We start from the raw sequence: 27,755 nt of genomic DNA on the forward strand, positions 1-27,755 counted from the left end.
AGTCAGTAATACTTGAGTTGGATGTTTTCCATCAGTGAGGAAGAGGGAGAAGGTTCCTATCAACTGTGCAAAAAAATTCATTTGAATGTATAAGTGAACTCATTTTGATACGAGAATAATGGAAGAAGCAAGGAAAAATCAAATGAGAAAAATCACAGGGGAACGACACATGCAGAGGAAATTGAAAGTTATAAAATACATTTCAAGATCTCAGTATAGTGTAAACGTAAAAAAGAGATGAAATCGAGCTTTATGTCAGTGGAATCAGATATACTTTAAAACAAATTGGTCTTATCCAAATAACTAGCATCATATCATCCAAAAGGTTCTCTCCTTCACTCATTAACATAACAATTGTATCAATAAATTGTTTGCTCAACTCATTAGTTTTTTTCTTATATTTATGAAACTCATTAGATTTATAATCATTCGTTGAAACCAGTCCATAGAGATGAACATCCTATTACATATATTGAATAATGATTCAATACTTCTAGGCGCTTTGCTATTTTATAGGCATAGTGTTAGAGAATAATAAATTCTGCAGAAACTACAAATGTGAAAGAACTATTTCTACTTTCACTTGTGTATGTCTATTTATTTAAAGAACCTCATTCAGACTCCAGTGTGAATTTCCCACCATTTTCATCTTAAGATGAAACTTTCAGCCCAATCATACTTGCTTTAGTCTAGAAAACTTCAAAGAGATTTTTAGTGATATAGCAAAATGATGTTTGTCTGAACTCTGTGTTCATCCCTTCTGATTCATCAAAACAGAGTTATATAAGTTTATGGATAAAAAGATTGCTTATCGAACTACTGAGGTTAGACCTAGAATACCACTATCAGGTCATGCTAGTTCAAGGCAATCATTCATTACATTTAATTTCCTGGTGTATTGTTCCAGTTCACCTGCCATGTACTTTACAAAGTAGTAGAAGTATTTTCAACCTCATAATTATTTTTTGTATTTTTTTTGTATCTTTTTTTTTTAATTAATATTCTGAAAATTATAATCTAGATCTGTGACACAAAGAAGTGAGACAAGGCAGCAAACATTTGTAGGACTAAAGGAAACATACCTATTTCTACCCAACAGATATGTCCAACTGCTATTCTCTTACATAGTGCATAAACCATTTGCTGAACAAGTTTAGGAATTCTTTACAAGAGAAAATGATCTTTTTAGAATTCCAGGCTTGTTCAGAATACATTCTAAAGGTATTGAAAAGTACTACAGAAAAAATACCACAAACACTCATAATCCCCAAGGCTTGTGCATTCAAAACTTTTGCTTACCTTCTGAAGTAATCTAAGCATCATTGAACATGGGAACAGATATTTCATGGTAAGCTTACATTCAACTGGATGTTATCTGTATCTATTGCTATTCTGTAAATTATTCATATGGAGGTTTTAATACCAAGTTTTGTAGATGACTCAGTTGTTTTATTTTCAGCTACTAAAAATGGACTAGAGAGATAAGCATTCATATGCTATGTAAGTTCACAGGTCAAAGCATAAATACATGATAAGATTTTTCCCTCTTCCTTCCCTTCCGTTTTCTCCCTGATATTAAGGGACAACATGATACGTATAAATGCAGTACCTTTGGTATTTTGAGGACTTTTTTCTTGAACAGGTTCAAATAATTTCCCTTCTATTTCGTTTATTTTCTTTCCCTGGAAATTCATTTATTTTTGTTGGATGAGAAAGTATCATAAATAATGAAAGAGCAAGCAGGAAGAAAATGCAAGATGAAAAGAACAAAAACCTCAGTGATGCTCTAGCAAAATCTAAAGGCATTAGCCCATGGCCAAGAAAGACCTCCGATCCTCTTTCAGGATGTACCAGTCTTTTTCTCCTTTAGTTTGGGACAAATAATTCTATTTCTCTGATTCTGTGTCCCTATGTAAAATGGGTCAGAATTACAGCATCTAATACTTCTTAATACTGTTACAAAAATAGGAGAATATTCTATTCACACAATATTCACAAATAATAAAGCAAAGGCTTTAGCCAATTATTTCCAACTGTTTTAAAGAATGTCATTACTTGAAACCTAGTCACTGTGGGTCATATATTCATTACTTAGCAAAGGAAGAAAAGATTCTTCCATAAACCACTTGAAATACAACAGATTAATAATGGTGACACTAACATCTCTACATGTTACCCAGAAAAAATCCATCAGTCATGACTATTTTGTCTCTTCCAGACATCATTTAGTATTATAATGGAAATAAAATCCATGTCCTGGAACACTAACACATTTGGTGTTGTTAGTTAGTTGTTGTTGATTTTCTTTGTTGTTTTTTGTTTTGTTTGTTTGTTTTGATGGAACAGGAGGCCACTATGCTAAGGCCTTGCATACAGCTGTTTAAAACTGTCCTATTATAGAAAAATTTACCATTCTTATCCTCTATGACATTCTGTTAGTGACCATAAGTGCATATCTCTTTTACAATGAAGGCGTCTCTTTCACTGACAAAGAAATGTAAAGTTAATACATGTATCTATGTAAAAGAATCAAAATGATCATGTAACACACACCATATTCTGATCTGAGGGAGGATTTTAGTCAGTCATAATACAGGATAGAGAAATTGTGTTAACTATCACATTTTTATTCACATGTACATGTGAAAGGTTTGAATTTTCACTGAGGCAAAGAAATATTTCAACAGTCAAAATGTACTTCGAAAGCCCTACGTGGAGAACAAGCCATTATTACTCTCTACAAACATATCAAAGATGTACAGTATTTTTTATTTTTTTTCCAGTAGGGCAGAAGTGCCAAGAGGGCCTATGCATCTTCTGGTTTTGTGTTAGAATGACAAATAGCTGGTTTGAAATCCAATAAAACCAGTCAGCTTGCTTCAATTCCTACACATGCTTATACTAGAAGGTAATTAACCCATCCTAATTAGGGACCCTTCACACCAGTTCAGAACTGAGCTAAATAGTTCTATGTTGCAAAACAGAGAGAGAGATTAGCTCCTCCTCTACTCTCAACTTTCATTTGTTGTATTGCAAACAAAAAATTTGCAGTCTTTTTCTCTTCTTACCACAAGGAAAACCTCAAAGACCTTATCAATGAGGAAAAAATTGACATGAATTCCTCTACCTACAAGTTAGGCATGGATGAGCTAACTTGGTCATTCTGAAAGATAACTGGTCTATTAAGAAAAACTCTTCAGGAACTGCTCATTTAAAAAAAAAAAAAAAAAGGGAAAAAAATAGTTTAAAAAAAAGGAAAGAAACAAATTTAGAAAAATATATTTAGAAATGCTGTTTAACATTGAGGACAACATTATTTTGTGATGTATATGGAAACACTTTCTGAAAACAGATGTAAGTGTCCATGGCAGTAAAACGAATTATAACAGGGTGGAAGAGAATTCCTGTCTTAGCATCAAGAAATAATTTTACCCATTCGTTTGTGTTTTTGTTGTTGTTGTTTGTTTAAAAAAAAAAAAGAACAAAACACAACAACAACAACAAAGAGAACAGCAGTAAAAGGCCCAGAGCTACTAAAACTGAATTAACAGTGCATATACAAGAAAAAAAAAATGGGGGGGGAAGGAAAAAAGATTGGTCCCTACCATCACCAACAAATTGAAGGAGGGCTAGATCAATTTGTCTTTTCCAAGGTGATCCTTTCTGAAGTGCTATTCCATAGCCTGTAGTGGCAAAGATGTATCCACTGCCTATTGTGACAAGTTTGCAGCCTTCATCTCTTCCAGCCTTGTAATTCAGCACTGCTGCATCATAGATGAAAGCATCCAGCTTCCTGAAATAAAAGAAAATATTTTACAAACCAAATCACAGGGACAGCTGTTGTCAGACTTCTTTGTCCTTGATGTTAGGACCCTGTTGAATATAATATGGATTCTTTGATATCATTAATTACATATCCTGCTCTGCTGCATCTAAAATTAACAAAAGGCATCTATTTTAGTGAGGGGAAAGTAGGACGCATAGTTTTGCTTTTCTATTTTAAGGGATGCTGTTAAAAAAATACTGAGAGCAGGAGAAATGAAGCTACAGAATGTCTTGCCCTGTTATCTTTGTATCTCAAAATAGATAATAAATATATTGAGATGCAAAATGGTGTCCAAACACAACAGAAATAATGACAGAGAATTTAGAATCAAAATAATAAGAACCAATTCATTTATTTAAAATACTGAGTAAGACTGAAAACATGACTTCAACAGTTTTTCCTACACACAATTATTGTTACATCTTTTTCCAAAAATAAACAATAAGGTGGAAGTCCTTCTTACGCTAAAGGAATGCATTGGAACATATCTGATACAGATATGAAATTCAACTTTAAAATTATAGAAAATATTTCTTTATGATTTGCAGTTCCAAACATATTATTTGTGTACCCGGAACAGAGCGGGAATAAAGGGACTTATGGAAAATGTCAAGTCGTTCAAGCCCACCTACCTAAAAAATGTCAGAATGGGACAAACCCATTCTCCAAGATATACAGGGAACACAACAAAATAAAGGAAAACAGAAAATAAACAAGGAAAGGAAAAGAGGCAGTGTCCTTTGGGGATAATTTTAAGGAGCACTACAAAGCAAGGGTTAGACAAGAGAAATGCATGGATATTTCACAAATGAAGCCAGTGCACATACATGAAGAGGCCATTTGGAAAGACAACCACTTGGCAACAGAAACCTCAATCATAGAAGACATTCTGATACCTACAGAAATTCATATGCACTCTTTAAAAGGGAAAAGATAAAACTTAGGTATGTTTTATATTAGGTACCCTAATATGTAGCCAAAACGTTTAAGATTTGTACCACTTGCACAAGACTAGCAGAATACAGAGGCAATAGGAAAAAAATAGTGTCTCTGCTCAAAACCCACCTAAACGATACACTAAATCAAAGTTATTACTCCCCAGTAACACCCTCTTCCTTTTCAACATCTTGGCCCATTCCTTAGGAGTCAGGGGAATGGGGAGGTCACAGCGGCACAACTGGCTTCACGGCTCGGGGTAGGAGGGCTCTTCTCCCATCCACCCCTACTGGCACTGCAGTTCCTGGGCACTGCCGCTCTGCTCTGCCTCTGAAGAGCCACAGCGCATTACTATGGAGCACTGCTGAAATTTTCTGAAGGGATGCAAATGACAGAGGCTGGCAAAACACTGTTCATAAACAGCTGGGACCTGTCTTCATGGGAAGGGAACTGTAAAAATAAATTCACTGTGGCACAAACAGGTACGAGTGCATCAACTTCAGTTCTGTAAGCGTGTAGTATGTCCCGGTAGTGAATTCAGTTGCTGTTGAAGTTTTGGAGTCACACTTGCCACTATCTTAAGTTTTTATTGATAAAGCTTTTCATCTATAGCCGCAGAACAGAGCAATACCTAGGCTTATCAGATTTTGGCTACTGACAGAGGAAAACAATCTTTCATGCACAACATAATCTGATGTTTGTTCTTAAATATTTAATCAACAGATTCATACAGAATCCTAACTTTTACAAAACTCTAGATCAGATAGCAACTTTGGCACAGAAAAAACCACCCTATCCATCTCATGTTAAACCAAGTAAATACCAGAGGAGAGTGAGGTTGTTGGATACTGTCTGCTGTTATGAGAAAGTGAAGAGTTTCTCTCACTTCTTACTGCACTTTATTGTGTCCTTTCAAGGATATTTCCCCCAACAGTCACCATCCAAGTCATCAAACCAGAATTTAGTGAAGTAGTTACTTTATAGAAACTACACATGGCTCACGCAATCATCAGAAGAAATAGCTGGGCCAACATTTTCTTTGTTTTTCTACTCTTTCCTAAAACTCAGTTGGTACAATCCTCAGTTTAAAAGTCAGTTTAGATCCATTGACTCTAAAAATCTTACTGTCTCCTTTCTTTAAATGAATGAATGAATACGGAGAAAACAATTGTTAAACATCTGGAAGGTGTCATGTCACAACTTCAGTCTGGAAATGAGGTATGGCTTCCTAGCACTGAGGGGAGCTAAACTGGGCCCAGCTGGCCTGCTGGGGCAGAGGTGTCCTCAACACAAGGCCAGACGGTTCTTTGGGCAGGGACACAAGGGAAAGAAAGAAGAAAAAGTGTTTGCCATACTCCCAAGTTACTTGTAACATTTCTGACCTACGGCAGGCAAGTACCATAATCAATATACTCCAATCTCATGCTTTCAGTCCTCTGCAGTTATCTGTGGAGAAGGAAGGATACTTCCCTGCTGGGTGGATGCCTTTGGATCAGGCAAAGTACTGGAAGGTGGTGCTCCTCCTGGTTAGTGCCATCACTGCTGTAACAAGCCAAGCTAAATTAAAATACATGCTGGAGTTTGTCATCTGTTTATTCTGGGATTTATTGTGTGGTTTTATTTTTTTATTTCCTTTTCAGTGTAAGTATGTAAAATGCATGCTGGTAAACATGAAGAAAATATAAAGAGTCAGCTCTTCTTCTGTCAAAAGAGACTCAGTCAGAACTACAGAGGAAAGAGGTGTCTTTGCTGAAGACTTCAGGGCAAAAGCCTTGTGCTACCTTAGAAATCACATTCTGTATACACAGCTTGTCTCAGCTCTTCAGCACTCTACCGGCACCTTGGGAAGAAAGCCAAGGCACAGTCATAGTTTCACTCACTCACTGTGGACCCTCCCCAGCTTCCCAGCAGAGTTTGGCGTCAGCTGCAGTGGGTGCACAGCAAGGAACAGAGGTTCTGAAATCACAGGCAGCTTTATTTTGAGGAGCTTTCTCTCTCTACTATGTCTAGAAGGTCACAACAAATCTTATTACGCAAACCGATTTATAAACATGAGGCGCTTTCCTGACAGTGGCTGAGGGCTGAAGGGTTCTGCACTGCTGCCCGATGACTGAACTGTAAATCAAAAAGTTGATTGCCCTGAAAAAGTCTTGCTTTCTACAAATACAAGCTCATATTCAGAGTATATTTTCTCCATTTCCAATATAAATCGTATAACCACTCAAGGCTTAATTATCTCCTCACCATGTGCTGATTACAGAAGCACTTTTCCTTGCAAAGCAAAGCTTCGGAACGCAATGTACCCCTGGAGCGTGGGTAGGGAGTAAGCCACAAATGAAACCCTCAGATATTAGGGCAAAGAAATCTTCCATCATTAGAAGGTGGATTTCCTGACACACTGAATTTTCAAGAACTTTCAAACAACTTTAAACATTCCTCAAGAAGAGTTTATGAAAACTGAGAGAGCCAAATCTAGGCAAGTCCAAAAATTTGACCCTTTCCCTTCCTCACAAGCACTGGGAAGCCTCAGCATCCTCATTCTTGTGGCAGCAAAATGCAGTTGAAAGCTGAGAAACTTTCAGATGGCTTAAGTGTCCATCTGCTAAGTCACATAGCCTCTGAGTAACAGCTTACATGCCTAGAGTACAGCAACCCACATCAAGAAAGGCTCACAGCCTCTCACAAACCTTAGTCTCATAAAGATGAATCAATTAAACCTGCTGCTTCAGTTCAGCCACTTCAGGGAGTGAAAAGCTTTGTCACATTGTGTAGGTTTAAATAAACTGCCAAGAATTAGAAGATAGAAGAGAGCTACAGAAACTGGAATGCAGCAAGAACCAAGATTTATAGATACCAGGTACTGGCCAAACATGCCAGGAATCTTCGATGAATGTAGAGGAACAGGATTACAGTATCATGACTCATCTGAGCAACTGGCAGGTTTGTAAACTTCCTCTGAACTACTGCAATAATCCCAGATAGGAGAGAAAAACACACATCCTGAAACATTTATGTAAGAGAGTCTACAAAGGCAAGTGTCCTTCATTACCCAGCAAACACAGAGACGAATGGGTGGTGGGGAGAATTTTAGCTCATACAGCATAGGCGAACAGCAGGTGTTATAAAATTATGATTTGGAATAGTTCTAAAATAACCAAAAACATTACTGAATGCAATAATTTGAAGTGGGTGATCTGTGAAAAACTAATGTGGACAGTCTTGTACACAAACATTTATAGGACCGCATGAAATATAAGAGTTGAAAAATCATTCTCTAAAGTGCTGAAGCACACAGACAAAAAATAAAATAAAAATATCCTGTTTAAAGAAAATGAAATTTAGATGAGGAAAAGGCACAGAAGAGTAATTTCTGAAAAGATGAAAACACTTCCCCAATGTAACAGTGATTTTCCTTATCTTCAGTATTAGCGCATACTTTTCACAAAATTTGCATGATGGAAATTGAAAAGCTGGATTAGGAAAATGCTCCTTTATTAGTCACGGTTTCTTCCTCAAAAACAAAAGGATAGTGCATTTGGAAAAGGTTTCTTTCCTTCCTTAACCAGCTACATGATCCTTCAGGGATTTTGTTTGTTGTGATGGAAAGAAGAAGAGGGAATAATCAAAAATGACAATCTGCTCAGTAGTTCTGGAGACACAAAGCAGTAATCCAGCTCACAAGAAATCAACTTCTTCCAATTACTTTGTGTCCTACTACGGCCTGTGATGAAGTATTCAGAAAATGAGAGGGATGTTTTTATGCAGTTCCGTTTATTCACGTTATTCTTCTTTATAATCAGTCACTGAACTCTATGGAAAAAATAATATTGTGTTTCCATTCAGGATCAGAGAAACTGGATTATGGCTGAAGTCACCTTCCAGTTTTCAACTAGAGCAGTAAATCCACACATACAATATCTACAGCAGAATTAATTTCTTGCTAAAGTGGGCAACACTCGATGATGAACAGTGTTCATCTGTCAGATCCACAGCATTAACTTCAGAATCAGTTCCTTTTCTTACTCACATTTCTTTATGTTTTCTGACACCCCGAATATGTTATTTCATGATCACACAAAAGCTGTGTTATTTGTTGCTAACACAGATTTGACTTACACAGAACAAGAATGCATAGAATTTACGAATTGCACCATCACAGAGATTTGCTTGCACTGCATTTTGCTGTAAACAGCTCTATCTCAATGATTTTTCTACATTATTCTTGATGAAAAGTACCTTTTAAATCAAACATGCACTTCCTGGTTGCAATATATGATGGATTTACAGATTTGTTTTGTTGTTGATGTTGTTGTTTTGTTTTTGTCAGATCCACCAAAGAGATAAAAGAAAGCATGACAAGAGTGCACAGTGAGAGAGACAACCTCATCTGTGCCTCTCTAAAAATGTGTCCAGGAGTCTAATGCCAAAAGGTCACTAGAGAGTGATGCAGCCATCAAAGCAAAGGAATGCTGCTCTAAACATGAGGCTTCAATAAAAGTGCTCTAGCATGACACTTAGGCTCACCAGGCTGAACATCCGCAGCTCTCTCTGCCTTATTCCAGGTTATCTGATGGCACTTCATTACCGGCAGTGATTCTTGAATATATTCAAGTAGGTCCACACAAATCTTAAATTAACATATACTGGGTGGATTCCTTGACATCGTGACATTGCCAATTCATTAGGGGCTAACTTAATGACCACCCCCCTGCCACAACACAGGTTAGCAAAGTTCAACCCACCTAAATGATGAACTCATTAGCAGGGAGTGGATCTCTCCCCTTCCGACTTCTCTCCCAACTCAAACTGTCCTCACTTCAATCTTCACACAGAAAATGCAGGCGCAAAACTTGAAAGGCACAAAGATCTGACAAACATTATCACCATCCTGCAAAACCTGAGAGATTGTGGAGGCTTCACCTCACCTGTCAGGGCCATCTCAGGCTGCTGGAGGATCCGCTGTAACCTTCCTGCCTGACTTGCCCGTAGTTACCTGAGCGCACATATTCAGCCCCTCACTCACAGGAGTTCATAGTCCCCACCTCTCCACGCATCCCCCTTCCCAGTCCCTACAATATTTGCCTTAGTGACAAAATGATGGAAAATGTTGCGTGCCTTTATGATTACTTTTAGCAGTGGAATAGTGTCCCATTTCAGGTTGCAGAAGCCAAGCAATGAAGTACTTGTAAAGCATCAGTTTATCAAAACACAAAATTTGAAAAGTCAAGTAGGGGGGAATATATTTTTAGATTAAAGATTTTGTCCCAGTTACAATAGCATAATGAAGGATGAATTCAGCACATTTCACCAAGCACCTGATCTGCTGATCTGTTCCCCAAATCAAATGAGCATTAAAACTTAGAATAGCTTCCTCTCAAAAGAAGAGCAGTTAGATGGGATATAGTTACTTTCACCTGCTCATTTTACCTCCAGGTTCTTTTTAATATTTAAAGACTCTAGGCCGATAACTACATTATCTAAAATAATAATAATAATGATGATGATGATGGTAACATTGACAAAAGGAATAATCTTTTTAAAAATATACCAGAAGAGCACACTACAAACCATTTTTTTCCTAGAGGCAATTTGTTATGGATAAGCTCAAAAGAACATTTATCTGAACGGCCATGAAGAAAGCCCTGATAATGTGGCCCAGCTTTACAGGACATGATGATGTCTGCTTCTGTTTATAGATTACTTGAAACTATTGAGTATGAGCCTCCCCAGAAATTTCAGTGAGTGCTTTGTCAGATCCCAATAACCACCTAAATTGTTATTTTCCTCTTCATCAAAACCTGTAAAAAACAACCTCCCCCCAGAGTCCCCTGGAACAGCGCATAAAGTCCTACACAGTCCATTATTTATTTAGACTTTTCAATACATGGAAGAAATACAAGGATGTAAGAACAACTATATTTCCTGAAAGGCTGGCAAGTGATGGGGAAACAGGGATCAGCCATGAGAAAAACTGATGCCAGAAAATCCCGCCGCGAATGGAGATGCCACAGGACGTCCTTAACACCATGCTACCAGCTTGGTGGCACTTTGTAGTACAAACCCTGCACTCTGCTCACTTCAGCAGTAACACCGGCAAGAAGCAGGAAGCTACGCTGATTCAGGCACACGTTTCTTTTAAGTTATTAGATGTCAGAGTTGATCCTTGAGGGAACAGATCCCCAGGGAAAAAAAAATACACCACCACCACCAAGAAAAACATGCCTATGGAAGAGCAATCTTAAATGTCTTCATATCTCCACAGTCTTTCAGCACAAATAGCAGTTGCCCAATTGCAAACCGGCTTTCCAATTCCTATTTTCAGTGTCTACGGTTGTAAGTTCACTTCAGAATCTTTTCACCCAGTGTAATAGCAAAACAAATATTAGAATGAATACTGAAATTGATATTAGAATGAAGTCCAAAAGAAAGCAGCATAATGTAAATTGAAATTAAACTACCCCAGCCATCCGATGCCAAACTAAATGAAGCTATTGATTTCAGAAGTTGACTGACCCCAGCCAACCAGGAGAGAAAACTGTTTAGCAGAAGGTTTTTTTACAGACTGTCAGGAAGGAGATCATTATTCACATTATTAGCTTCTTCAGATGGTTTTAAGGAGAACGTATTTGTATTTGTACAATAATTTAGTACGTACTGACAAAATTGGTAGGGATAAATAGACATTCTGGAGCATAGCAAACATCTTGCTCTCCCAGGTAGTTATGGATCTTTATTCAGGGCTGTTTGACTTGCAACTTTGTCCAGTTTGACTTTGACTTGCCCAGAGATATATACAGTTAGGAATATTTATACATGGGCAGTCGATCTTCACTGGCTTATATTCAGGTCCCAATAATCTCTGACATAAGCAAACTATAAATGTTTCAGAAGGAATAAAAGAAACAAGACATGTGGATGCCATTTTCCCTGAGTATCTTCTTGGCTTCAGATGAATTGATATTTTATGAGCTAGAAATTGTATTAAATCCCCCAACGTGTTTTACAGCTGCCAAATAATTCACCTTCCACCAATTTCTTCAGTTTCTTTCTGAGCTTGTTTTAATATTGGTTTTCTTGACACCTCAACTTCAGAACTATGCCAGTTTAACTCAGCAAATTCAGCATAATCTCAGTCACCACTGAACTTGAAAAATCTGGTGCCAAACAGGAAGGAGGAAAGAAAGAGAGAGGAGAGAACAAAAAGGGGAGAGCAAGAGAAGGACAGTCCAATGTTCACTTTTGCTCAAATCAAAACATGTGACATGGTCAACAGTTGTGATTATTTTAACTTGTTGCCACTAAAGGCTTCTACAGAATTATAATTTCTGAAAGTATTTTACACCACTATTTCTAGTCTAGCTACAAAGCAGAAAGTATGGAGGCATAAAACATGATACTCCGTATATTATTTAACACAAAAGTTGCCTGCACTTCAGATGTAGTCTAGCTTGGTTTTATGTTTTATTTGACTGAGAAAACTAAAGTTCAATTCATTTTTTTTCTTAGAAGAAGTTCCCATGTTTCCGTCTCACAACTCTACTGACAATTTTTATTATTATTAATATTTTGTTTTTCAGACAAGCTGCAAAAATGCATGATTCTTTTCCAAAAATGTCAAAAAGTTATAATAAAACGGTCTAGTGGGTGGCTTTGTATGAGAATAGAGCTATCCAGAAGCTAGTTGTATCAGCCCTCTAAGCTATTTTATATTCCCGACCATTAGATATAAGTACCATTGACAGAGAATTATCTGAGATATTAATTTCCCATCTTATTCTACAAATTCACATTTTGTTTTTATCACGCCTTTAAAGGAATGATCACCTGGCACAATAATTTGGTCATTCAGGGACTGACAAAAGTCTCTTTAAGGAATATCCTATAGATCTGATGAAAATATGGACAGTAATTTTCTCCTTAATGAAACAGCATTTAGAGATACAAATTGGATTCATCACTCAATACACTGCTTAAAAAAAAAAAAAAAGGCTAAAGAGCTAATTCCTACAATAGGAATATTTATATTATATTTTTTGTTGTAATAAGAGCAGGACAATGAATATATTTTTCCAAATAAACAAGTTTCAGTTTCGCTAATTTAAACCAGTGAATTCTGAGTATCCCAAATGGCTAATCTCTAAGGCTTTCAGTCCTTGAAAGACACTTTGAAAGAGGAGAACCGCACTCCCTCTTCATTAACATCAGCACATACTTCAGCTTCAGATTGTGGTTTCAGTGGTATCTTAAAAATGTGATTGGAGCAAGGATCGCCCATCTGAATACTGGTTATTTCAGATGATGTACTGCAGTTTTTAATCCTGTTTTCAAAGCTTTTGGAAAGCACAAAGCCCAAGCAGGCTCAGAATAGACAAATTTCATGAGTAGGCCATAAAAAGGCAGGAAAACATCATTCTTAGAAAGAGAGCTGAATACTAAGGGTTTCATACATTATTTTAAAATTCATTTGCATAAACTTGTGCCTCTGGTAAAGCCATCTCCAGCAGTTTCTCTCTTCATGTATCGTAACAGGCATCCAGGAGGGTTGCAAGCAATATATTATTACAGACTACAGATATCTCATGCTGTCCACTGACCTTTCTCTTCCTCCCTCAAAGTCAACCACCTTAGGTAGTTTCTCCAAAATTTGCTAAAACAATTGCTGTATGAGTTGTAATATTAAAAGTCTAAGAAAAGGGTGAATAGTCTCAATTACAAATATTGCGATGTATTGTCAATCAGAAACAGTCTGAAAATATTGAGCCACTAGATTAAAAGTTTAAAAATTTATGTCAGCTGAAAGCTTCTTTGAGTTCCAGTTGCAAGCTGTTATTATCTGCCCACAAGAATGATGAAGATCTTGTGCTTTTTATGTAAAATTTAAAGATACAATTTTTCTCTCAAACAGGCAATTTACGTCATAGTTTTACTCCTCATTTTAGGTGAAAAGGTATGAACTACAGAAAGAATAAAAACTAGAAACTTTTCCTTTGATGAAAATTTTGATGAAAAATTTTCTGCAAAATAAATTGAGAACAATGGTAAAAATGGGTTTGCATCCAAGCGAAGAAGTCAGCTGGCTGTCCAAAAGACAAGCTTCTTTTTCTGTTTGTTTTTGTTTTTATTTTTATTTTAGGCACACTACCATGTTAATTGACAGACCTAATGAACAGAAGGACCTGCTGGGCATAATCTGAATTGTGTTCCAGCTGACAGAAATGGAGATGTTTGCCTCCTGGTTGTGCCTGTAACACACTGCAGAAGCTGCCAGCACAGCCTCTGACCAGTCTATATCTGCTCAACAAATAATGGGATGTGCAAAGCTGTGAATTGGACATGATTATAAGCATTGCAAACACAACAAAAATCCAATTCAGGCCAATAAGCTTAGGGACTGAGGGTTAAAAGGGCATCAGAGCCTTCTGGGGTTTTCTCTTGCACTTTCTCTGTTCAGTACTATTGCATGCTTTAAAATAATAAAAACTTTTTATTGTTTTCAGATGGGAGAGTATGTCTGTGGGGCAGAGGGAATAACTTCCACACAGTTCAGTTAGCCTCTTTCAGGTGTTTCGTCTAGCACCATTATCTTGTCATTAAAAATGTTGAGGAGTAGACTGGTCACATCTTCCTATCAAAGCAACTGACAGCTCAGGGCACATCTGCAGGTCAATAACATATTCTCAGGACAGTTCAAATTTGATAAACCACTGCATGCGAGGCCATATCTGTCCACTGTCCATAGTGAAAGGCTGTCACTATGGCATTCATTTCAAGCAGCTTCATATTTCTGCCAATATGCCACAGACAAGGAGGGAATAAGACACTAACCTTGTTGTGTATAAACTACCAAATATTGCAGTCATTAACAGGGAGTCAGATGGAATCCCAAGTAAACTTCAGCATAAAATCCTTGAGTTTATAGTCACAGCTGTGGCTGCAAATAAAAACTGAAAAACATTCATGGTAGCGAAGGGATCTGCAGCTGTATAGCAAGGGATTGCTTGCCCATGGAACACAAGGGATTCATTTCTGCAGTTTCCTTGAAACAAGCTCTGTTGACAGCTTTTTGCAATGAAACTGAAATAAAGTCCTCACATCAATATGCCTCTAGAAAACAGCATCAACTAAAGAGGCCATCTCTTTTCTTGAAAAAAAGATACACACTGTGATGCTAGGCTGTGTTCTCCCTATACAGGAAAATTAAGGAAGTAAATAAAAAAAAAATAGATGGATTCATCAGTGATGAGGAATAGGCAAGTGAAAGCTTCCCATCTTATCTGTGTAGTTGGAAAAGAAAGTCCCAATGAATTTTTCTCATTTCAGCCATTAGCAGTTAAATTCCAGACAATACACCACTGCAGCTGTGCTAGTGCAAGGGTGAGAACATTCAATGCACTTCCAGTCTATTGCCGTTGCATTTTCTCCTCTTTACAGTTTTACACGGCAGCAGAACACTCATACATGGAGAAATGCTACATGCAAACACAACTCCAAGCTGACACAACCCACACCAAAGCATTATAACAAATAAGGTTTTTTTCCTTGGAAAAGGACAGCATTATCTATCTATAACCTTGTCTGGAAAAAGGTTGGAAAAATACAGCAAGGCAAATGGAAACAAACACACCCAAACAGCCACTGTAAAAACAACATGGTTATGAATTCAAAGAATTCTTTTCTCTTCAAGAAATAAAATCAATGGTAGTTGTCTGTCCTGTGCAGAGGATTCAAGAAGGATAGTTTGATTAAACACAGCATGGACAGAAATACTTCTAGGGCATTTTTAGAACTTTATACTATCAAGAAACATCTGAAGAAGACAAGCCACCGTGACTCTAACAGAGCTGGACTTCTCCCACGAAGAAGAAATTGGCTAACATAGTCTCTTACACACTTCACTATCTGGATAACACTCAGAAAAACAACTGCTGTTTCGGTTTTCATTGAAGAAAAGGAAGAAAAACCTGAGGAAAATTCCTGAACTTCTGTCTAGAGAGCAATCTGAAGCTCTACAGGTAGGACATGTGGTTCAGCTGCCCTCTTACGTGCATGAAGTTTGGAAAAAAATACCAGTACATTTCTGGCAAGCTTGTAAAACTATGACTACTTTCAATACTGAATGTTGTTGAATTTTTTATTTTACTGTTTTGAAAAAATATTAAGCAGTGCTCCAATAACAAGGTGCATGAATTTTGCTCCTTTTCAACAGGCACAGGTGGAAATTGCTAGTTTTAATTAATAAAGGGAATACAAAAAGTTCTTTGTTTTGTTCAAACAATGTTTCGGCAGCTTTCTGAGAAATGTATCTCTGCCTCACAGGACTGAGACCCTATTGACAAGAGGTAGATATTACTGAGACTTTACAGATAGTATTTTTAGTGTTATCAGAATCAAAGATTGATTTTTTATCAAACGAAGGAAAAAAGCCAATACAACTGATAAATTTGCCTCCACTATTGATAGCAGCAAGTCTTCACAGGTACATTGCAATGAACCAGGGACTTCACCTGCAGGAGGAGGTTTAACGTCGATGTCAGCCTAAAGCACAAATCGTCTTTCCCTTTGAGTTTGCAGTATTTCCCAGTCAATTCTTTCTGAGAATGATGCTTTCCATGTAAGCTGATTTTGAAACACTGTGCATTTACTTTGTTAATGATGCAAACAGAAAGGGTCTTGGCATTTTATTCAAGGCTTCCTTGATACAATAATGTGCACACGCTCATCTCTGCATGTACTGCAATCCTCCAACAACAGAATCTATCTAACCCCTAAACCATACACGTTTCATACACATTACAGAATCACAGAATCACAGAATCATCTAGGTTGGAAGAGACCTCCAAGATCACCTAGTCCAACCTCTGACCTAACACTAACAAGTCCTCCACTAAACCATATCACTAAGCTCTACATCTAAACGTCTCTTAAAGACCTCCAGGGATGGTGACTCAACCACTTCCCTGGGCAGCCCATTCCAATGCCTAACAACCCTTTCAGTAAAGAAGTTCTTCCTAACATCCAACCTAAACCTCCCCTGGCACAACTTTAGCCCATTCCCCCTCATCCTGTCACCAGACATGTGGGAGAATAGACCAACCCCCACCTCGCTACAGCCTCCTTTAAGGTACCTATAGAGAGCAATAAGGTTGCCCCTGAGCCTCCTCTTCTCCAGGCTGAACAACCCCAGCTCCCTCAGCCGCTCCTTTTAAGACTTGTTCTCCAGACCCCTCACCAGCTTCGTTGCCCTTCACTGGAATCTCTCGAGCACCTCCATGTCCTTCTTGTAGCGAGGGGCCCAAAACTGAACACACCACTTGAGGTGTGGCCTCACCAGAGCCGAGTACAGGGGGACAATCACTTCCCTAGCCCTGCTGGCCACACTGCTTCTTATGCAAGCCAGGATGCTGTTGGCCTTCTTGGCCACCTGAGCACACTGCCGGCTCATATTCAGCCGACTATCAACCAGTACTCCCAGGTCCTTCTCTGCCAGGCAGCTTTCCAGCCACTCATCTCCCAGCCTGTAGCTCTGCTTGGGGTTGTTGCGCCCCAGGTGCAGGACCCAGCACTTGGCCTTGTTGAACTTCATGCAGTTGACCTCAGCCCATCGGTCCAGCCTATCCAGATCCTCCTGCAGAGCCTTCCTACCCTCGAGCAGATCGACACACGCACCTAACTTGGTGTCATCTGCAAACTTACTGAGGGTGCACTCAATCCCCTCATCCAGATCATCGATAAAGATATTAAAGAGGACTGGCCCCAGCACTGAGCCCTGGGGTACTCCACTAGTGACCGGCCTCCAACTGGATTTGACTCCATTCACCACAACTCTTTGGGCCTGGCTATCCAGCCAGTTTTTAACCCAATGAAGCATACACCAGTCCAAGCCATGAGCAGACAGTTTCTTGAGGAGAATGTTGTGGGAAACGGTGTCAAAAGCCTTACTGAAGTCAAGGTAGACCACATCCACAGCCTTTCCCTCATCCACCAAGCGCGTCACTTTATCATAGAAGGAGATCAGGTTCGTCAAGCAGGACCTGCCTTTCATAAACCCATGCTGACTGGGCCTGATTGCCTGGTTGCCCTGCAAGTGCCGCGTGATGACACTCAAGATAATCTGCTCCATGAGCTTCCCTGGCACTGAGGTCAAACTAACAGGCCTATAGTTCCCCGGGTATACCCTCCGGCCCCTCTTGTAGATGGGCATCACGTTTGCTAGTCGCCAGTCGACTGGGACCTCCCCCGATAGCCAGGACTGCTGATAAATGATGGAAAGCGGCTTGGCCAGCTCCTCCACCAGTTCGCTCAGCACCCTCGGGTGGATCCCATCCGGCCCCATCGACTTGTGTACATCCAAGTGCTGTAGCAGGTCGCCAACCATTTCCTCGTGGATTGTGAGGGCCACATCCTGCTCCCCAACCCCTTCCACCAGCTCAGGGTACTGGGTATCCAGAGAACAACTGGTTTTGCCGCTATTCCTATTCATATTTCTGCCCCTGGGTTTTTCCTGGCCATATTAGCGACTCGACTCAGACAGCTGAGTGCTCACTTCTTGTGAGAAGGCGAGAAAACAACCTTTTTTTTTTTCTTCTTCCCAAAACAGATAAAGAGACATGTGCATGTCTCTGACAAAAATTTATATATATGTCTTACAGAAATCTGTGCACTTGAAGCATTATGTTTGCGTCTCCTTCCTTCTTTCTCCATCCAGTTAAATTAAATTACCTTACATATCAAACATGATGGTCTCAAAGAACAAAATATTCCCAACACATTCCAAGAGACTAACACTAATTAATCTAGAAACTTAACAGTTTGAGAAACAGCAAAACCAGACTGAACTGTGAGAAGCAACCACTTAAAAGCTTGATTTTATTTAGATCAGATGCCATATGGGCAGTATTATTCAGACTCTAAGTATTGCCTGATTGCTGATATTTTTGCTACACCCTAAAACTGGAATCAAACACTGTATATAAGGAGTCAAATGTGACTAAATCTTATGTCTTCAGTTAAGCAAAAGTAGTTTTAAAAGTGATATTCAAAATACACACAGGTTATATAAAAATTCTTCACGAGGAACACAGGCACTGTTTATTTTGACTGGCAGCAGCAATATCCACCAGACAATCTCTGCAAGTCCTTACCAGGTCTATAGTCTATGACTCTATAATTACCAAGTAGTTCGTCTTCAAAAAGCTGTGCAGAAGCAGCAAGCTGCACAATATGTAAGAAAAATTGTTTGCTGTATGCTACCAATGATGATGATGATGAAACAAGAAAAAAAAAAAAAGATTAAATATAGGGATGACTTTGACAAGAGATACAGATGAAAACAAATGAAATAGCTGCAATAGGGTAATCAGGACACACATGCTCAAGAAGAAAGTAGAAATGATATATTTGCTGGGAAGCAGAAACAGTTTGTGGAAGGAAAGATATGTCATGCTCAAAAAAGCAGAAGCAACATAGGCTCCAGGGGGCACAAAGGATTCAAACCCATGGGCGCAAGTGAAGTAGGGAAGGTGACAGCTTGATCTATCCTAGAGAAGGATGAGAGGGCAAACTTCATATGAAAGCATGAAACAATCTGCAATCTGGTCAAAAAATTCATGATGGAGAAAGGAAGAAGATGGGAAGGATGCCACAGATGAGAGAACAGTTATATATACTGAGGAAGAGAACAAAAAAAAATGGTAGAAAAAGTGAAAAATGCTGTTTTTGAAGAATATAAGAGTGGACAAAAAGAGAAGAGGCAGGCAACTGTGATACCTGCTCATGCTTTTATTGTCTTTCCTACCGAGAATGCAAATTATTACAGTCCCATATTACAGTCCCGTATTACACAGGCTCATCTCCTTCATTCAGGACACTTTAAGCTTCACAGATGCCCGAGGTGTCAGCCACAGGACCTGCCTCACATCCTCAACAAATGTCTTCACAAAAAGGAGAAGCTGAGTGGGACAAAGGTGCAAGTGACAGGGGACAACGACACAGGCTGATCGGTTTGGTCACCTAATTGAGATCATCTTTCTAGAGAGAAACTACTCTGAGTCAAAAAGAAGATACAGTCATGCTGCCTGATCTGTAACTGAGCTTATTGCCCACAATTACCACAGAGATTAGGGCTTTGCACAGTTTTTGCTTGGCAGAAAGTGCAGGGAGAAAATGCGTAAGCCCACTTGACACTACTTTCCTGCTGGAATGTCCAAAAATGTGATCTAAGCAAACTCAAAGTGACAATCCTATCATAGGAAATTTCAGCAGCTGATGGCGTGCTGTTTAATCTTGTAGGTGCTATGGGACAAAATACTAAGGAGTGCAGCAGTATGTAGCAGTTACTTACACTGACGCAGAAAACACCACACATGGCAGCTTATTTGCACCATTTGCTAGAGAAATGTCAGTCAAGAGGAGCAAGGTAGACACTTAAGAGTATTCACACTGGAAAATCACTTAGAAGAGGAAACTCCAGTGGAAACAAAAATCTATTTAAAAATGAACGGTTTATTGCTGTCAAAGGACTAAAGCATTTGAGGAAGAGCAGCTGGAAGAGCTGGCACAAGAGCAGCCAGCCTGAGTTTTAGTGAATGTCCTGAACTCCCTTGCAGCCAGGCAGCTCCCTCCTTTTCATGCTAAAGTGTCTGACAATTGGCCTTATTTTAAAGCTAACACTAGTTTTTCAGGGTTTCCAGTAGCACAAATAGCAGATGAGAGTACAAAGAATATATATCCCCTAAATAAACTATCCACCCAAACAAGCCCTAGAAATGGCTGAAATTAAGGATAGCTACCTGTTCAAAAAATCACAGCAGGAAAAGAATTCAGCTGAGTATCTACAATGCACAATTTAGCTGTCTCCCAGAAAATACAACTTGCACAGGCTGGCAGGAGCAGGAACTCTGCCTCCAGTTTGGAAGACCTTGGGTGAGGTCCAACTCACCTTATGTTACATGTCTATCTTAGGATGGGACAAATCCTGCTTGAGAAATGCTGTTTCAGAACACCTTTAGAAATGACAGTACAAGGAGTACATGGAGACAGTGGAGAACAAAACTATACAAAGGACAACTTTTTAAGGAAGGGAGCCTGGATACTACGGAAAAGTTTGGCGAAGTTCAGTTTTTTCACAGAAAAAAATATGTTACAATCCCCTACACATCTGGAGGAAGGAGAGCAAAAATTTAAAGGACAGGCAGTTCCCACACTATGGACTAAAAGTAACAGTTAATTTAGTATAAGATGACATCTCCTGTTCTCATTGTAAGTAATAGCTGTGCCATCAAACAGCCACTGGAGCTGACATACTTAATCCACTATTGGTAACTTAAGTCTTCTCACTTCAAATAAATAAACAAATAAATAAAAATAACAACAAAAACAACAAACAACAAACAAAACAAAAAACACTTATCTGGATAAATTCTTTAATCCACTATTATTAACAGAAATACATGTTATTATCAAGCCTGTATGTTTAGAAAAGATTACTAAAACCATTATATAACATACTGATATATAATGATGAAAACAGTGAGTCATATTCAAACTTCTTGACAATTAAAATGAAAAATCTGTCATTTTGACCAACAAGGCAGAATGGGCCAGTTTAGAGAGGGAAAAGAATGGATAGCACTCAAGTCTAAATCTCATAGCATAAGGAAGAAAGACAACAAAATTTGCCAGAATATTTGCCAAGATTGTCAGAAACAGAATTAGGTAACACGCTTGAGAATACCTGATCTCAACAGATTTTACGAAGATCAAAGTCAAGACTTCAGATCTGACAGCAAGAGGCCATGCTAATTATAAGGGGGAAGAAAATCTAAGAGTGCACCTAAAAGCATGCTGAAAGGATGGGAGGTTGAAAAGAAATCTTAGGTAGTGCACACTGACCAGACAAACAAGCTTTGTCAGAAATGCACCCTTTGAAAACACATCGCTATGAGAGAGTCCTTCAGTGATAAGCAGGGACTGTACAAATCATGATCTGTGTTGAGCCCACACCCAAATCCAGGTGCAATTGTATCCCTTCTCGTAAACTTGGAATAACAATTCTGTCCTGTGAATCTATCACACATTGGGCATCGAAGCTTCCATACAATTGTAAAACAGTCACACAAATCACAGGCTCTCAATTTCTTTTCTGATATCAGTACAAAGCAGTTTAAAAAACAAAACAAAACAAAACAAAGCTCCATGGACTACACGCCATGCCTGAGATCACTGCTCAGTAAGTATCACAGTAAGTACAGATCAATTTTTCTCAGTTTCTGCAAAGTGTATAGTATTCTTTAAAACCCATAGAAGAAACTTACCCAGTTTTCAAGCTGACCAAGGCATCTTCAACTCCTTTCTGATTATACTTCGTCATGTAAAGGTGCATATCGGGATAGTTGTTTCTGATATTCCTCTCTGTGCTTCCGTTTGGGACTGTTCCAAATCGAAAAGGAGGTGAATAATCATGTGGCCTTTGAAACTAGAGAGAAAAGGGAAAAGTAAAGTCTTTCAGGCCCTCAAAATGGGTATCCATGAAGATGTCAATTAAGGAAGTAATATCTATCAGGGCAACTGTAGGTACAAAAGAAAAAAATTGTATAGGCTGCCTCGAATTTATTCCAGGCAAATAATGCCTGAAGTTAATTGTCAGCTCTATTACAACAGAAATTATCTTCACAGAAACATCTACATCCAAATTAAAAACAGCTCAGATTTGCCACTCAATGCGACTTTCTCCTGTGCATTGCAATATGGCAGGACCACAGCATCTGGAGCAGAGAGCTACTGGAAGATACTCCCCATCTGCCAGCGTCTCCCTAGAGAACCCAAACTCTAGGCAGACCTGCTGGTATGTAATAATCAAAATAAAACAGCATCTTTGTTGAAATTCATTTCTAACCTTCATCTCAGTTGAGACATGGTGGGTCCACACAGGCAAAAGGCTCGTTTTCACTACTCGACACAGAGCCTAACACTGCTCCTGAGGGTGACTGTAGGAGGCTGGTGCCCAGGGAGGGAAAGGGTGAGGACTAGCTTTCCTTCCACCTCTGTGATTCAGGGGGAAGAACAGTTCTTCTGTCTTCCCAGGGGCTCAGCAGTTTCACCACTTTATATGAAATGTACTTCTGGAGCTCTCACACCTAGAATCCTAGTCACAATTTATTCCTACAATTTAAAAATACAAACCGATTGCCTGAGGGCATATAGATTTTATTCTACAATTTCACCCTCTCTATCACTATTGCATCAGCACAGACAAACAAGCCAGGAAGTATCTCAAAGGGATTAGCAACAGCTCAGGGCACACTCAGGTTTCAGACAGTCTCACACAAATACTTGCTAACAGACCTGAAAATTATATATGTGGCTTTTCAAGATCTCTCATTAAGTACACTTTAAAGAAACATTTTACCTTGATCTTAAGAAATAAATTTTAGAATGCCGTTCAAATTAGAGGAATTGTTGGCTAATAAGGAAATGCAATTGAGTATTGATAAAAGCAGTCACCCATGAATTCCATGGTAAAATGCACTCTGTTTTTATTGTCGAAGTTAGAAGAGCAATCTATGTACCCCGTGTTGCAAGAGACAGCTAATATTTATACAGCTGCTGCTTCCTTTGGGCTATGTATGCAATAGTCCTCTTTTTAAAGTTTAGTCTCAGGGCATTAAGAATTCTGAGGATCCAGTACCAGTTTGGAAAGAGAATACAAATAGGCTTATACAAAAAGTGGGAGTATTTTCAATTCTATCAAACCCTGACTGTGAAATTATGGCTGCAACAATATTTTCATGTTACAGAACTACAATTAAATGCTTCATTTTAATTACACATATTTTGAGAAAGCATAAAGGAATGAACTTTGTTTTTCTCTATTCATCTAGCTAACAGATATCTTACTTTTCTCATTTTCCCTTTTCACAGCTTTAGCGTTTAAATTATTATTTTGCTACTACCTTACACATACTAATTGACCCATGCACCAAAATTGCACTGTATACCAGTCACGGTTCTTAGTCTGTGTTTGCTGTCTCGTTTTTTGTGTTTAGGATGTGGCACTGAGGCAAACCCTGCTCTTAAGCTAATGCCCAGAGATTCCACTGATATAGCTGTCACTTGCTGTTAACTTTATTAAAATGGTCAGATAATTAATCCCTGAAGTAGTGAGATGGCTTTCAATAACTCCTAATATATATTTCAAATTTTCCAATCAATAAAACTGGAGGAAAAAAAAAATCAAAGATCACTGCCAATTTCAAGATCTGTAAAAAAAGTGCTGCTGGTCATGCAGTTGGTGGTTTTGGAAATTCAGCTGTGGTGAGAATTCTGGAAGCTCAGTTCCTAATCTTGGGGTATGACAAGGGGATTGAAGAGGAAGATCATGGTGGAGTATCTGGGCGATTTACAAATGAAGTTTTGGTTTGCGTAGTCTCGCTTTTCAAGAACATTCATATATGTGAAAGTTGTTGGGGGCAGTTCTCTCCCACAGGAATGGTTGGAGGAACTGAGGTATCTGTCCCAAACTGAACATTCAACAGAACACAAAAATATTTCTGCAGGAAAGCAGAGATTAATAGAAAGTACTGGTTCATTTGAAGATCATAGGGATAACAAGTAATTCAATTGATTTAAAAAATTGTATGTGGAATTTAAGTACAGAAAATTCAGAGACTTGAATGGTTCCGAACACCATCCATTGACTGGATTTTTTTTGGCACAAGGCACTCAACCAACAAATTTTAGCGGTCATAAGGAGATTTATTTTTTTTTTGCAAATGATTGTGTTACTACTGCCTGCTCATAGACTACTTGAAAATCAGAAAGAAACAGTTTACAATGTTTTTAATAATGTTGCACTCACGTCTAAGTTATATAAATTTCTTATCAGCAATTTTAAACTTGTCTTCTGTAAACTGACATGTCCTAGAGAAGTATATAGGCTCTGTGATTCAGCACACATCTATGGGACAGGCATGAAAGAAAGAAAAAAGCATTGAATCTATAGATGCAGTCATTTTCCCTGAAACCCCATGATGGGAATTAAAATATTTAATGTCTGTTAGGAAACCATTTTCTTCCTAGAATTCTTCTGAAATATTCTTCTTTTTGTTTTAATTGGTAATAAAATCCTTAAATTTAAATTTAATGCACAAGCTCCCTGCTTGAAACATAACTGGGGAGCTCTACAATTATTCAGAAGACTAAGTAATTCATTCCTGTTTCCCCCTGCTATGCCTGCTGCTAGATCTGTGGCACACAGTCCTAATGATCTAGGAATCCCAAAAAGCATGTTTGGGCTGAGAAAACAGCCCTACCGTTTTAGTTTGTTTTATCTACATGCATTAAGAAAAATGACAATTTCATTAAAGCTAGGAAAAAGATCTTTCACAAATGTTTAATACTGACTTAGTATGCTGATTTGCACGTCTGTCTGAAAAGGCTAGTATTCAGAGCAGTTGTTCATTATTGTTCTGGAGTATTTTAAGGAACTGTGGAGAAATTACTACAATAATAACAAATGGTAAACATTTTCTGTCTGCTAACAGAGATTTTTATGGAAGTTATGGATGGTGACAGTGGAGAAAAAATAAATAAATTGAACTCTGTTTTCTTTCTTTACCAAATGGAAAGCACTGACATTCTGATTTCTGATCATGAAAAATGTAGCTGCTGTATTTAGTAATTCCAAGATTATCATTATAATCATTGTTCAATATTTTTGTCCAACGAGTCTCAAAAAGTACTGCCTAGGTCTAATATTGAAGTGGAGAGATGGACTGGGGTGAAAGGGTCACCCTAGCTACCCCATAATCCATACTGACTTTTGAGCTCACTCTGCTCTGTTATGACACAAACACCTCTCTAAGTAACTAGAGAGCTCATGCCATCTTATTTCACAAAAAAAAAAAAAAAAAAAGTAATGTTACATGAATACTGTGAATCTTGCAAAATTAAGGAACCTGCAAATGGCATAATTAAGGCTTCTTATTAAGGAATCCCCTAGAGCACATACACATGGGACACATTAAAACGTGACTGTGTGGAGGAACCACAGCAGACAAAGGCTTGCTAGACAGTTCTGTCCAGTGCTTTGTACTCTCTAGTAGTGATCTTGTCTCTCTTTTAACAAACTAGGCATAAATGGTCTCAAAAGTAAGAAGTGCCATGAGTGCCAGCTTTGCTGGATACTTTTGGACTCATTTTCTGTACCTTTTTATGAAGACAAAGCTTTCAGAAATCTTTAACATATACGAGGATGTCAAAATATAATTTTCTTCTCATCTTCTGAATCATTTGAGTTTATGAACACCCACACCCAGTAACTCCAGTACACGCTGTGCCATGTGTTTCTGGGTGACACACAGATGACACGGCATTCAGAAGTTCATTAGCAACATTATGAAGGATGAGGAAACTATCGAGAAGTCTTGAAGCCAAGGAGAAGAGTAAGCAGCATGTCATCGTGTGTTCAGCAAAACCAGGGAACTAGATGATGGTGGAACACATTCCCTGTATGGGAAGTTTCTGAAGGATGAGGGTCAGGGATGACTGCCCAGAGATGCTTATTTTCCTGGTTTCTCTTCTCTATTATCTGTCTCGTATGGAGCTGGATTGAGAACTGCCAGCACCTCCAATTGGGAATGCTTTATTGCAGGGCAGCACTGACAAAAGCACATGACTTTTCAGTTGTGGAAGTAGGAAAACGGGTTCAAGGGAAGAGTAATGAACTGATTTACCAGCCATGCATGAGTTTTGGAAGGCCAATTCTACTAACAAAGATAGTAAAGGAATCTTCAAGTTTATGGGTTAAAATTATGCTCAGTCATTAAAAAATGTTTAAATTAACCAAAAAAGATAGCTTCAATCGGTCCCTAGTAATGTTCCTATTAAAAAAGTTGTCAATTGTTCCAGAATTTTGTGGACTTCTAGATATTACTTCTTTACAATTAATTTAACTCATATTCACTTCTGTCCCTTCACACTGGCTTTTGCCCGTGACAGCTTTGCTTGCAGCAAAGGAGACAGTTTTCCACCAAGCAACAGTACCGCAGATTCCTAACTGATCCACTACTAACGGCATTGCAGCAACAAGGCTAAGAGGGGAGTAAAATAATTTAACATGAATCATATTATATACCCATAAATTATCCCTAATTATGTGAAATTTTGAAAATCTGAAAAAGCTCAGCTTTGTAGAGGAGGCAAAACCTGTGTATGACAAGGAGTATTTTAAATAGATTATTGCTTTTCTGGATTTCTGGCTTGTTTAACTATTTTAATCACAAAAGGTATAGCTCCCCTGATATATCCCTGTATAATTCAGGCAGGATTTAAAGAACCATAAAATAAAATAAATAAATAAAAGATAGAGATTAAACAAATCATTAGAAGACTGCACATGAGCAGATGCTGTTTTCCAGTTCAAGTATTTTTCTATTTTTATTTTGTCTTTTTTTTTTTTTTAAGAAATAAAATCCTGTTTAGTAGACAGAACAGGAAAATTACAAAAATAAGGAAGTTATTAGCCAATGGCTACAGAACAAATACTGAAATTTTCCCAGTCCACAGGTGAGAGTGGCAAATGCATTGGCAGACCTGAACACCAGCACTATGCCAGGTGAAAGCCAAATTCTGCCCTGATCAGGACTTACCAGGAAAACATTCTGTATTTAATCACAAATAGTTGAACAGCTTTTTCAAATCCATCTTTTTAATCCTCAAGAGAAAAATACCTTTTATCTGTATCATATTAAGTATATTATTTTAAAGTAAAGGTATTTCTTATAGTCTTCACATTCTTTCAAAGGTTTTGCTACAACACAACCTAATGAAAACAAAACTATCATTTTTCTTTTCTTTTTATCTATCTTTCCCCTAGCCATGCTTGAAATTCATGCTTTGATATTTCAGATCACTGAAAAGATAGTCATCAGAAACAATTAAAACAAAAAACAGACACAAGTCTATCCGAGCTGTTGCCTTCTTTTGAATAACAATT

At 38.2% G+C, this 27,755-nt stretch overlaps 1 protein-coding gene across 2 annotated transcripts in view; it reads right to left on the reverse strand.

The window, feature by feature from the left end:
• GRIN2A (glutamate ionotropic receptor NMDA type subunit 2A) overlaps nt 1–27,755 on the reverse strand; it is a 191,568-nt gene that overhangs the window by 25,665 nt on the left and 138,148 nt on the right. For both annotated transcript variants that reach the window (XM_066977466.1, XM_066977465.1), the window contains exons 10-11: nt 22,075–22,235; nt 3,606–3,793 (exon numbers count right to left, since the gene is read on the reverse strand). In XM_066977466.1, coding sequence (XP_066833567.1) covers nt 3,606–3,793; nt 22,075–22,235 — 349 coding nt within the window. The remainder of the gene's footprint in view (nt 1–3,605; nt 3,794–22,074; nt 22,236–27,755) is intronic.

The sequence above is a fragment of the Anser cygnoides genome, chromosome 15 (assembly GCF_040182565.1).
Source record: "Anser cygnoides isolate HZ-2024a breed goose chromosome 15, Taihu_goose_T2T_genome, whole genome shotgun sequence".
Classification (NCBI taxonomy): domain Eukaryota; kingdom Metazoa; phylum Chordata; class Aves; order Anseriformes; family Anatidae; genus Anser; species Anser cygnoides.